We start from the raw sequence: 12,882 nt of genomic DNA, 5'->3' as shown, positions 1-12,882 counted from the left end.
GTGTCAAATTTTTGGAAGAACCTACTTTTGTGTTCTCATAGATTCACCGATTAAAATTAGTTATCGTTAACGGCAACAGAAACTTCATAACTATATTATGTAACACACAAACAAAAATTAATAGTATAATTAACGTGTGGATGTGCCTAAAACATCTTTTGAATATATGTATAGTTAATCTTTACTTTTTTTTTATTTACAATGAAGCAAATGATCGAACTCAGAATCTCATGGATGCTACCTAAATTTCTCATCACTTTAGTGACTTTATATTTCCTCCATTTTGTTGCCACGCTTTACGCTTAAAAAATGGGGCGGATTGGTCTAACAATTTTTTTTTTAAACTCGTGATAGAAAATTGAAAAAAGGTGTTAAATTTCATGTGAGCCCATTCAATTTTTTTTTTCCTCCTCTTTACTTACTTTGTTATCCCAAAGAAATAAAAGTGTTAAACTAGAATTCACCCAACACATTAAGCAATAGTTACATTTTTTTAGCAGATCATTAGTTACATATATACCTTGGAGCTCTGTTAAGATTTTACTGTGTATTGCTATTTTTCTGTAAAATGTGACACCTATCATTTTAACTACACAAAAAGACCACAGCTAAATGGAAATTTTTGACACATGTCAATCACACATACAATCATTTTAACTACACAAAAAGACCACAGCTAAATGGAAATTTTTGACACATGTCAATCACACATACAATCTGCACAAATCCTAGCTGGAAGAATTTGAAAAAATTTGCTTCTTTTGGCCACCAATTTGAATTTTCTTTCCCTCTCATTCATCACTTAGCTTGCTGGGCCATAAACATATGTCCAGCCCAACAAGGCCCAACCAAGCCCGGTCCTGTTTGTTGAAAAGAATAAAAAAAACGCATGCGGGCAAAAAGGACAGTGGAGGAGCATCGATAAGTTGTTTTCATTGTTTCAGAATGCAGAACTCCTCTTCTTCTTTTGGCTATGAAATTTGAAACCATTTTCACAACCAAAAAGTTTCAATCACTTATTGATGCAACATCTTCTTCAAACCAATTTCACGTATTGCGTGAGTCATCCCTTTCATTGCAGAGTTTTGTATCTTTCTTAGGTCAGGTCACTTTCACAATTCACAAGTAAGACTAACAAACCGGGAATTCTTTCATTTGAAATTCAAAAACCTCTCTCATTTAGCTTCCTCTCTTTTTTCGATTCTTTCATTTCTCCCTCTCTTTTGACAAACTCAGAGAACGAATGATGAAGCAGAGAACACGACTGCAACGAAGGTATGCACTTCAGATCCATTTTTCGTTTTTTGATTTACAGATTCATATTTATTTTTGAATTTCAGATCTATTCCAGATTCGTATTATATGAATTTGGGGGAGCTGTTCTCTCCCCGTAATTTTCTATTTTTGTTCTTGCCTTGGATTTCATGATTTTTTATTACGTTTTTTTTTTTTTTTTTTCTTTGAATTTCATGACTAATTAAATGTGCCCTTTCATTAAGGTATGTAAATACATGGGGTTTCTGCAATTTTCACGGCTGGAGAAGTATCCAAATGAAGCAGGTATGTTTTTTAATTTTCTAAATTATTGTTTAAATATTTTGCTATAATAATTGTTTTTCTAATTCCTTTGATTCAATGTTTACTTTAATTGGTGTTCCTAATTCCATTTATTTATTTTTATGTTTGTGTGATTTTTTGGATGATCAGATTTATGATTGAATAAAAATGGACCAAAGTGTTTCAGAATTCAATTACCAGATATTGTTGTTCATGAATTTGAGGAAAAAAGTATGTTTTCTTCTTTGAAATGCCTATTCTTCTTCAATACTGTTTCTTATATCCGATTTTACGATCCTTTTTCTATTTCTTTGAAAATATTGTTGCTTAGTTGTCATATTTATTAGGATTTGTTTCTATCGTTTAGTTAATAATCCCTACTTTTTAGGAGTTAGTGGCGTTTAGATAGTTTTCTCCAATGATTGATTTGTTTTTGTTAAATTTCAGATTTTTTTTAGATTTGTATCAATTTTAATTAGTTTTATTTGTTATTTGTAAACTTTAATCTAGGAGAAAACCAAACTGATATAACCCAGTCAGTTTATTGCATTTGCTTGAGGCCAAACAAAAAAATCTCCTTGCAGGACTGATGCTGCTGCTACTGTTGTTTTTCTTGCTTTGTTGGAATCAATTTCAAAATTCAATTTCTCCCATTCTTTTTCAATATCTAAACTCACTTTCTTACTCATCTCTCTCCATTTTTTGTTGATTCTTCGAACTTCTTCTCTCTCCCTGAATCAACCTTCTTGGATGGCACAAGCCACAATCTCCAAAGGTTTCAAATTGCTTCTCCATATGTTATTTTATGATTTAATTTAATCACATGTTTAATTTTTTGTCTATGTTTGCAAATTAGGTTTTCTTCTCCATCGAATCCTCCAACCTGTTTCAAGACTCATCCCGCAGGTAATTTCAGTTTCGTTCTTTAGAGATCCAAAATATTTTAACTTTCTTGCTTTTATCCACATGTATGAAATCAACTGTAATAATCTATTTGCTCTTTGCAGGCCAAAAGATTTGTAGACTATTTGGCTACTTTGGTCCTCTAAATGAAGTTTTCATGCTTGTGATTATTATATTAGGTAAGCTTATTTACTGTCTTAAAACACAACTTATATATAGCTTCTATGTGTTGTTTTAATTTGAAGTTTTAATTTTCATGTTTGATGTGTTACATGTGAAGTTGTATAGTGTTATATAGAAATTGATTGATATTTCTAATTTCAAACATGAGTTTGAATCTGCTTGAATGGTAGTTTATAATATTTGAATGGATTGTCTACTTTATTTTAATTTTGATTGTAACTGATATGTTGCTTTGTAGTTTATCAATTGGTTTTGCTACACCAATAAATAACTATTGTTATACATGAAATAGTGAAGAGGATTGGTTGCATCCTCCAAAAAAATAGGTTTTGATATTTTATTGATTACAAATTAGTAGATCTAATGTTTATTTGTTTATCTTTTTGATCAGTTTATATGTATTGAGCACACTATTATTTAATTGTGAGATGCTAATTTGAATAGTTTGGGATCAAAGACTACTTTTTTTTTTGTTTTGGTAAATTAGTTTGGATTATTGGAGAAACCGGTTCCTATTTTTCCTCAAGTAACCCATGTTGATAGCAACCTCTTTTTAGTTTGATTTCAAGTTATTAACTAATATAAAATATCCTATCAATTGGTGTTTACCACTTTTTAGTTACTATTTTTTGTATTTATTCTTTTTATATCGATTTTGGAAAAGAGATTTTTGAAAAGATTGTTGATGACAGGGATATGACAAAGATTGTTACCATTATTACATTCTCTTTGATGAAAGTAATATTCTTGAATTAGCTTCGAAAATGTTTTCACAAATTAAAGAACACATAGGTTTCAATTCAATAAGATTGGCTTTAAGAGGCATGAATTCAAAAAGATTGGCTTTAAGATTTCAATTCTTGAATTGGCTTTAAGTTTGTAATTGTTTTATCTATTTTTTCTTTGAAATCAGAAATTATTTACTCTAGCTAATGTGGGTGACTATGAGTTTGTCTATTGAAAGAATCTAAACAATATGCAGCTACTAATTTGCATGAGTTTGTCTATTCAAATTAGTAACTGTTGCTACTAATATGAAGCCCATTTTCATTTTTAATTAGGATAATTTTCATGAGTTTGTTTTGACTATGAGTAAGTTTTATGAACATACTTATTTCTTTTAGCTTTGTTAAACTTTGGCATATTACTTATTGTGCACTTCATGGAGAAAAGGAATTATTAACCTTTTTCTATATCAACATTGTTGAAGGTTTTAGAACCAGTCTCTTTGAATGCTTTTCATTTTTGTTTTTAAATAATGCAAATATCTGATCTATTTTTTTTTTTGGATTTTCAATTCAGCAGTTAACTTTACATTATTAATCTTTTTTGTGGTTAGAGCACATTGGATAGTGCAATGGGTTGCTAGCTTTTTACCAATATTCTATAGCCTTATGTTCACTTTCAATTTCATTTGTAACAGATGGTTAAGAAATTTGTCTAATCATTTACATTACCAATTTTGAATCCCAGTTCATGCCTTGGACTCAATGAAATGTGTGGCTGCTGTAAAAAGGAAAGGAGTAGTGCCAGAAGAGGATATTTACATTAAGTTTCTTACTTCCTTTTCATTGATGAAGAACGAGGTAGTACATTAAGCTATCTTCCATAAATTAATTTATTATTGCTATCTATCTTTTATATTTGTTCATTATCCTATAAATGTATTTGTTTTTATTTTCCGATCTACTGAGTTTGAAGTGTATGAATGATCGCTAGCATGGAGTAAGTAACATGAAGGCTAACATAAAGGTTAACCAAAAACCCTTTTATACAACATTTGTATTCTGGCAAAAGCTCGAAAAACTTTAAAACCAATTATGAAGGCTAACCTGAATGTGTTGGTGATTTTTCTCTTCTTTTTTTTTGTTTGTTTTGGTATATATAGTCTGAAATAATACTTTGTGCTACTAAATAAATGCAACACTTTCTTTAATTTTCTCATTATCTAGAGTTCACTTCTTTTAAACATGTTATCAAATTTATTCTTCTTTTGGTTGGTAACTCCTTTTGATAACTCATCTTTTGTTGATATAAAACTCTTCCAAATTCTATTCTATAATATTTGTTGAAGTTGGATTAGTGTTCCATTAGTTTATATGTGATGGGTGTACCATGTACAGATCTGCCAATAAAATTTTGGTGTATGCAAATTCTATAACCCTTTTAATAACTCATCATGATATGAATTGTGTTTTGCAGATAGATTTTGGGGTTTGTGGGAATTGTGTTCTATTTTCTTAGATTTACCTCTTTTTGACCAAATATTACAGAGCATGTCATACGGAAAAGATTAGAAAGGAAGGAGCAAGAAGATTAGCTAAAGCTTGAGTGCAACTAGGATAGATACAGTTTGTAATAAATATAATACCCTTAAATGTTGAATAGAATCATTGTCTAACATTGTTTTTCCAATATAATTATGCTTATTCAATAGCTTTAAAGCATTGCTTTATAGTTTAGCTTTTTTTTCAAATGCATTGATTTGGTGAATTAGTCTTCAATTAGATTTATTTTGGTTTTTTGTTTTTTATTTTTCCTTTTTGTTGATAGTTTCATTGCATTTTCTACGTTGCTCTATAGTTTTTCAATCACATTAATTATTAACATTCATATTCACGATGAAGCTAATCGTATTAGTATAAAACAAAATACGTTTAAAACGTTCTCTTTATTAATCAATTCTTATAAGACGGGAGGTTATAGTATATACTATTGATATTATTATTTTTGTTCGATCTGATGTTAGCGAGAAAGAATATATATCGGAAAGTTAATGCAAGGATGAGGAAATAGACAAATGAAAAAGTAAGTGGAAGTGAGGATGAGAGCAAAGTAATTGAAAGGATTAGTTTTCTTTGGATGTAGCTAAGTCGCCTCCAATTTTGAAACTAAAGGAATTCACTATATCATAAATTAAATTTGCACATTTAATATAATCTGTTTATGATCCATTAAGTTTAGGCATATACATGATACTTCATACTTGATTTGGTGTTAGTGTTGTGGCTACTGGACATAAGTGTGCTCTCCTTTAATGTGTCCTTTGTTATAAGGATCATGTGTATTTATTTCATACTTTTAAATTATAACCTGCATCGGCTTAGAATGACACAAGTCATTAGATTGCTCTAATTTATTCTATTTTGTGAGGTTTTGACTCTGATTCATGGCAGATAACCTGACACAAGTCAACTATGAAATACCGTCAGACAAAAAAATTCCACATCTTTTGGCAAAATAGCAGTTCAATATCAAGCTTAAATTTTGAATTTGGAGTTAGACCAAAGTTATGTATTTTAGGACTTCACGAAAACTATGATTTAAATTTTTTTCTTATTATGTTTTCTATCATCGGGCAAGTGAATTATGTAACCTTAGTTGTAGTAATAACTTCATTCTATTTCTTAACAAGTACATTGAAGAATATTTGAAGAAGTACATTTCCATTTCTATTATCTAAGAAGTATGCTTAATTTCTACACAAAATATTTGAGAACTACTGCCTCTCATACCACATCATCACCAAAAGAACATATTAATATGTGAGAAAAACATAGAAGTATTGGCGTTTTTCTTTTCTTTTTTGTAGTATAGTGTAGGATTACAAGTATATTATCTTTTAATAGATATAAATATAACTTATAAGTCTACAAACATAAAAACACCAAGAAAATGAGGTAAGTGAAGCATAGTTTTGTCTTAATTTTAAATTTCTTTTTCTTTCTGAAATTAATGGATTAGTTATATATCCAGTTATATGTAAAAGTTAGCATATTTCTATTTTGGAAAATTTTCTTTGGTACAGTGTAAACATTCACTTTGAAAAGGAACAAAGAGTAGTAGGCAATAGACAGTATCCTTGATTTGAAATGAAGAAAACAAAACGAAATACCATTGATAGTTAAAAATTTTGTCACTATTGTTCAATTCTTACAACACGCTACCTTTTGGCACTCCCCGTGCAATGTCAATATTATAGAGGGATTGAATTTTAAGTTATCCCATTTTATGAAAACAATTTTATATAGAATAAATTGTAGGTTTTAAAAGTGAAAATTTGTTGACATAAAACACGGGGAGTGTCCCATATGGATGCTGAATTAAAGGAATTTCAAGTTATTCCAATCTATGGAAACAATTTTATATAGAAATTGTAGGTTTTAAAAGTGAAAATTTATTGACACAAAACACGGGGAGTGTCCCATATGGATGCTGAAGGGAAGAAATTTCAAGTTATCCCAATCTACGGAAACAATTTTGTATAGAAGAAATTGTAGGTTTTAAAAGTGAAAATATATTGACATGAAACACGGGGAGTAACCCATATGGATGCTGAAGGGAAGAAATTTCAAGTTATCCCAATCTATGGAAACAATTTTGTATAGAAGAAATTGTAGGTTTTAAAAGTAAAAGTTTATTGACACAAAACACGGGGAGTGCCCCATATGGATGTTGAAGAAATGAATTTCAAGTTATCTCAATCTATGAAAATAATTTTGTATAGAATAAATTGTAGGTTTTTAAAGTGAAAGTTTATTGACACAAAACACGGAGAGTGACCCATATGGATGCTGAAGAGAATGAATTTCAAGTTATCTCAATCTATGGAAACAATTTTGTATAGAAAAAATTGTAGGTTTTAAAAGTGACAGTTTATTGACACAAAACACGGGGAGTGTCCCATATGGATGCTGAAGGGAAAGAATTTCAAGTTATCTCAATCTATGGAAACAACTTTGTATAGAAGAAATTGTAGGGTTTAAAAATGGAAGTTGTTTGTTTATTGATTTATGTTCTAAGTATAACAACAATTATATTATTATATCTTTTTTATAAAAAAAACACAATTGTCTAAGTGATGTATTTAATTGTCCTCGCCCGTGCGTTGCACGGGTTCCTAACTAGTTATAAATATTCAACACTCAAACTGATAAAAAAAACTTATATTATCTGTAGTTTTTTATTTGGTTGTTTAATTGAACTTTATGCCTCTAGGCTCATAATGAAAATGAATCAAGTTTATCTTTTATTTTGTAGTGTAGTTTTTATTGTCTAATAATAGAGAATTCCACATAATTTTAAATTGATAGGTTACAACCTATCAATTGGTGCTTTCGGCTTTGTTTGAATTGATGAAATATAATGGAATGAAGCGGAATAGAGTGAGGTGGAATGGGATGGAGCGGAATGAAATAAATTTTCCGTTCCACTGTTTGGATATTTTAAAAAGGAGAGGAACAAAATTGAAAGTAAGTGGTGGTATTGAATGGAATCTATTTCATCCTATTCCATTTCATTCCATTATTATTTTACAAATTCAAACGATGGAAACATTATTATACTTCATCTCGTTCCATTCAATTTCATCGCATTTCATCAATCCAAACATAACCGCTTCTACTCCAACCCTCTCATCCCATGGCAGATTTTTCATACTCTCACCCCTATTAATGAAAACGCCAATTTTACAATGCTAAAACTACTATAGTGAAAACATAAATAAAAAACAAGTAAAATAAGATAAATAATTTGTTTTATTCATTTGATTGATTTATCACAGTGTCTCAAGAGACTATATATAGAGGGCTAATATTGGATAGTATATTAAAAGGCCAGAAGGCCCATCTAAACATCTAAATTCTCCCGACCCACCGCCTTTTTTTTATACTTCCAAAAATCTCATTTTGCTCCTTGCGGTTTGAAAAAAATTTGCCAACTTATTTCGGTTTATACAAACCAAAATTTTTAAACATGGAAAAAAATTTGGTTTATATAAACCGAAATAACATAAATGTTAAAAAAAGAAGAAAGATTTATGTGAAAATTCGTGTAGAGCTACATGTGGTAAATTTAGCATATCTCTCTGAATATAAGTCGTATGCTAATGATTTTTAATCTAGTGTAAAGAAGACAAAATTTATTACAGGATTGACACCGGAATTGTTAAATTTCATTAAGTATAGTATGAGAAAATCTACCTACAAGTTTGAGAAACGTTTTTGCTCTGTTTTTGTACCAGTACCTATTATTTGGTCAAATTGAACCAATTGGATAGTTAACCCTCAAAACAAAAATTATATTTGTAATCTTGACACCCTAAGCTTTCCAACGAGTGGTCGTTTACTCAAATCAGACATCGTTTAGTATTTCAAATAAATTGTGAAAATTGAGGGTCTGATGCTGAATTTATGCAGGAAATCTGGAAAAAAATTGGAACCCAAAATTTTGGTTTTTATTAACCAAATTTTTTGAGCATGACAAAAAAATTTGGTTCGTACAAACCGAAGTACCCCCAAGAACAAAAACAGAAATTCAGAGAGTAGAAAAGAAAGGCGAGAATCAGGAAAGAAAACATCCTAAATAAAAGTTCAACTCATAATATAAATATTATTTCTTACTAATATATAAATTATCTAATTAACTCTCTATCACACCTCCCCCCACCCGAAAAAAAAAAGCTTGATAACCTCACTGGAACCTCTAATAATTTGTTTGAAATATTAATGATTAATACTAAATTTTGTGTATAAATATATTTGTAATTTATTGTTGATTTTTTATATCTTAAAACAACTTGATAGTATTTATAGAGTATACTTTTAGATGAAAGAAAAATGATAAATACAACTAAAAATTTGTAAAAGATTTATATTTAAGAACAAACAATTTTTATAAAAGATCTTATAATTAGAAAAAGGGTCACATAAATCTGAGGACACACACCAAGTAAACTCTAAGAATAATTCTTCTTTTGATTCAAATAGCGTCTACAATAGTTTGAAGAAACGATGTAAGTTGTAGATTGAAAATGAAAATTTGAAGTGGTAATACATTTAAGCTTACTATTATACCATGAAATGAATATAAACAACAGAGTGAAAAGAGTTAACGTTTGTGTCTGTTATCATGTGAGTAGTGATGAGACTGATGTGGAATATTTAATCCAAGTGTCATAAAACATCAAGAACAAACACATAAGTAAATGTAAGTAAGTTTTGTCTTTCATGTATGCCACTCATTTCTTTCATCGTCTCTTGAAAGATTTTCAATCATGTCTTGTTGGTTTTCAAATTTTGTCCTATTCATGGTGACACAATTAAGGATGAAACATACATACATGAAATGGCAAAGGTTGATCACTCTTAAATGGAGAACGAATCCCTTATATCATTGAATGTGAAAGAACAAAAAGTATAATAGAATAGCTACACATTACTAGAGGGAAGAATTGTTGTCTAGCCACCGGACCACTTAATCTGGTTTGCGGATCGGTTATGACATGAAGTGGTTCTAGCCCCTCTCGATTGCAGCTGCGAGGGATTGAATTGTTGTCCTCTCTATCAAGTACAGCGTTAATCACCACTAAACCAACTAACAATTTGTAGTAGAACTTTTGTACTTTTGTTTTTTGTTTATAACCCCATGGTTTCTAGGGGAAAGGGTCCTAGTAGTTCAGAGTTCGGCTGCGAGGTAAGTAAAGTCTGACCAAGAAATTGTACTTGTTAATTAAGGCATATACTTATTTTGATACTATATTTAATTCGTACTTAATTGATGTTTTGGTTCTTTGTGGTGATTGTCTTGTGATGAATAGATGGCGTCATACAAATCTATTTGTTACTACTTTAAATGGTTCTAATGTTGCTTTCTAGAATGAACTTCATGTGAAGATTTTTTATTCCATTGATGATAAAACTTATGAAAAATGGACTCTGTTGCACACAAAAATTCGCATGGTTATCAAATTTAATGAAATTTTTCTTGGGTATTTGCCTTTTGATTCCTTGTCAGAAAATTGAGAAACATTCAGAACCTCAATATCTAATTTCACTTCAAATGGTGTGTCAATTAAACCTTGTTAGGACTTAGGAGCATCATTTTTGAATGAGATCAGAAGAAAGTCAGTGTTTTCCTTCTTGTTGAAAAAATAATGATGTTGATATTGTTAATGGTACATCAAATATTGAGTTTAATATAGTTTAATTGATTAAATTGGAAAACTTGCCTGCAGTAATAATAGTTTAATAGATAGTTCAATTACATACAGCTGTCAGCTGGTGATTTTTCTTTAGTTACACTATGTAGCAACAACAAAATGCTGGCTGAGAGACCAAATATTTGTCTTCTACAATCTAATTCATTTTTTTAGTACTACACATTTTTCCATTAGGATCCTCAAAATTCCTACATTAAACTCTAAACCTTAAGCTACAGTTTTGCAGGCTCACATTCTCTATCTATGAAACATGGACACTCCTCGGATTAGGTGTGTTCCTTCCGGTGGTCGGTGTCCGACACCGACACAACATCAACACTTATAATTACATTGAATTACGTCATTTTCTTAAATTATTATCGGTGTTGACATATTAGTGTCTAGTGTCCGTGTCCGAGTTTGTGGTTCATAGGTCTCTATCAATATGCAATAGTTTTTATGTGCTTTTCCCTCCGTATTGTGGTTACAGTACAACTTTTTCCCTCGTAGTTATAGCCTCGACAAAACCAAAGATTTGAAAAGCATCATTTATACCACTTTGGCATATATATAATGACAAATCACAATAAAACAGTTCACCACCAACTTTATTATTAAGCTTAAATTATAGTTTCTTATAGCAAACAAGATCAACCAAATCTTCTTCTCTCCCTCTCAAGTCCTCATAAAGAGGGAAAAAAGAGAATTAAAGAAGCAATCATGAAGAGGAGGTTCCACAAAGTTTGCACTTCTGTAAAAGAGCAAAGCTATATAAGTTATGCAAAAATTGCTTCAGCTGCAGGCTTTTCTGATATGAATCTCATCATCATAAAAGCAACATCACCTGATGATTTACCAGTTCATGAAAAATACATACAAGACCTCTTGAAACTCTTCTCCATATCTCCATCTTCATGCCATTCCTTCGCCATTAGCTTCACTCGGAGATTTGGAACTACTCGAAGTTGGAGGGTTGCACTAAAGTCACTGATTCTTCTCCACCGTTTGCTTCGTTCTGTTCAAGCAAACTCTCCCTTATGGACTGAACTTTTATGGACTCGTTCCAATGGTTTGGTCTCCCTTTACCCTTGTCATTTCAAAGATGCTACTTCTTCTTCATCCACCTGTTCCATTTCCTACACAAAATTTGTGTCTTCCTATGCACAATTACTTGATGAAGCTCTTAACTGTGTTGACTTGGACAGCAAGAAACTTGAAAAGCAACAACACCAAGAAGAGAAAAATGAAACTTTTCAAGAGAAGATGAATGAAATGGGTGAGATACTTGAAATATTGCCACAACTTCAAAGCATCATTGATAGGGTGATAGATTGTTACCCTATAGGAGTTGCAACAAAAAGTTTCATAGTTCAATCAGCAATGAAACACATAATTCGCGACAGTTTCGTTTGCTACACAAAGTTCAGAAGAGAAATTGTTGTTGTTTTAGAGAATCTTTTTGAGATGTCTTATAGGAACTGCATAGCTGCTTTCAATATTTATAAGAAATCAGCAGTGCAAACAAATAAGCTTTGTGAGTTCTATGAATGGTGTAAAGCAAAAGGTTTGTGTGGTTACTATGAATATCCTTTGCTAGAACCAATTCCACATATACATATCAAAGCTTTGGAAAGTTTTCTTAGTGGCATGTGGCAGCTGACAGAGTCTTCTTCATCATCTTGGTCTGATCAGGAATCTAGTTCAGCTTTCACTGAAGAAGATGGAAGACAACAACAACACATGATCAAAGGTATTGTGGATGAGGAGAAGCCTTTGATTGATCTAGAAGGAGAATATGATGATGATAATGATGATGTTAGTTGGGAGACTGTATTGGAATCTTCTGTAAGTTTTTGTCATGCTTATAATCAGGGTGACTTGTTCAGTTCTAATGGCTATCAACAAGAAATAATGGATTATGAACATAGCTTTGATAGCATGTTGGAAATTGCAACGTACAAATCTACTGCTTATAATCCTTTCTCTCAACAAAGTTATGAATCCAGTTACAATGGGAGATTTGATCATAATCCTTTGTATCCTTGGGGTCTATAATGGAATTTCACCTAGTTCCAAGTTCCACTTATTGTATTCTTTGGATTTCTTTGTTTTTTTAATTTTTATATAATTGTTTTACAAATAAGATTAGAGTCGAGGATGTGTACTTAAGGGGTGTCCTCATGCAATTTTAAGTGTGGAATTGAACCACTTAGGAAGAAATTATAAGTGTCTCTGCACATTGACAGTGGACATTGATTTGA

The 12,882-nt window shown here is 30.8% G+C and overlaps 2 protein-coding genes across 19 annotated transcripts; both read left to right on the top strand.

Annotated features, from left to right (window-relative positions):
• The first annotated feature begins 794 nt into the window (after positions 1 to 794).
• Positions 795 to 5,105, top strand: LOC123918409. Of its 18 annotated transcripts, none has more exons than XM_045970450.1 (7): positions 795 to 1,125; positions 1,237 to 1,275; positions 1,500 to 1,560; positions 2,414 to 2,463; positions 2,565 to 2,639; positions 4,117 to 4,229; positions 4,917 to 5,105. In XM_045970450.1, exons 1-5 carry the CDS (start codon positions 974 to 976, stop codon positions 2,578 to 2,580), a joined length of 318 nt encoding a protein of 105 aa, XP_045826406.1. In that variant the 5' UTR covers positions 795 to 973; the 3' UTR covers positions 2,581 to 2,639; positions 4,117 to 4,229; positions 4,917 to 5,105. The 18 variants fall into 18 exon arrangements, 7 of the variants coding, with proteins under 7 accessions (XP_045826406.1, XP_045826405.1, XP_045826408.1 ...); XM_045970449.1 differs by having other exon boundaries at positions 4,846 to 5,105; XM_045970452.1 differs by having other exon boundaries at positions 4,117 to 4,395.
• Positions 5,106 to 11,341: 6,236 nt separating this feature from the next.
• LOC123913554 (putative clathrin assembly protein At2g25430) lies at positions 11,342 to 12,676 on the top strand. Its single transcript, XM_045964333.1, has one exon. It carries the CDS (start codon positions 11,342 to 11,344, stop codon positions 12,674 to 12,676), a length of 1,335 nt encoding a protein of 444 aa, XP_045820289.1.
• Positions 12,677 to 12,882: the final 206 nt, after the last annotated feature.

This window comes from Trifolium pratense, linkage group LG3, assembly GCF_020283565.1.
Source record: "Trifolium pratense cultivar HEN17-A07 linkage group LG3, ARS_RC_1.1, whole genome shotgun sequence".
NCBI lineage: Eukaryota > Viridiplantae > Streptophyta > Magnoliopsida > Fabales > Fabaceae > Trifolium > Trifolium pratense.
Note: the sequence above shows the minus strand (reverse complement) of the source record. Positions and strands in the feature narration are given on the sequence as shown.

Coding starts and splice junctions, on each gene's coding strand:
- LOC123918409 (XM_045970450.1), top strand. CDS start 974: ATGAAATTTGAAACCATTTTCACAACCAAAAAGTTTCAATCACTTATT. Junction 1,126..1,236: donor GTCACTTTCACAATTCACAA/GTAAGACTAACA, acceptor TGACAAACTCAG/AGAACGAATGATGAAGCAGA. Junction 1,561..2,413: donor GAAGTATCCAAATGAAGCAG/GTATGTTTTTTA, acceptor TTTGCAAATTAG/GTTTTCTTCTCCATCGAATC.
- LOC123913554 (XM_045964333.1), top strand. CDS start 11,342: ATGAAGAGGAGGTTCCACAAAGTTTGCACTTCTGTAAAAGAGCAAAGC.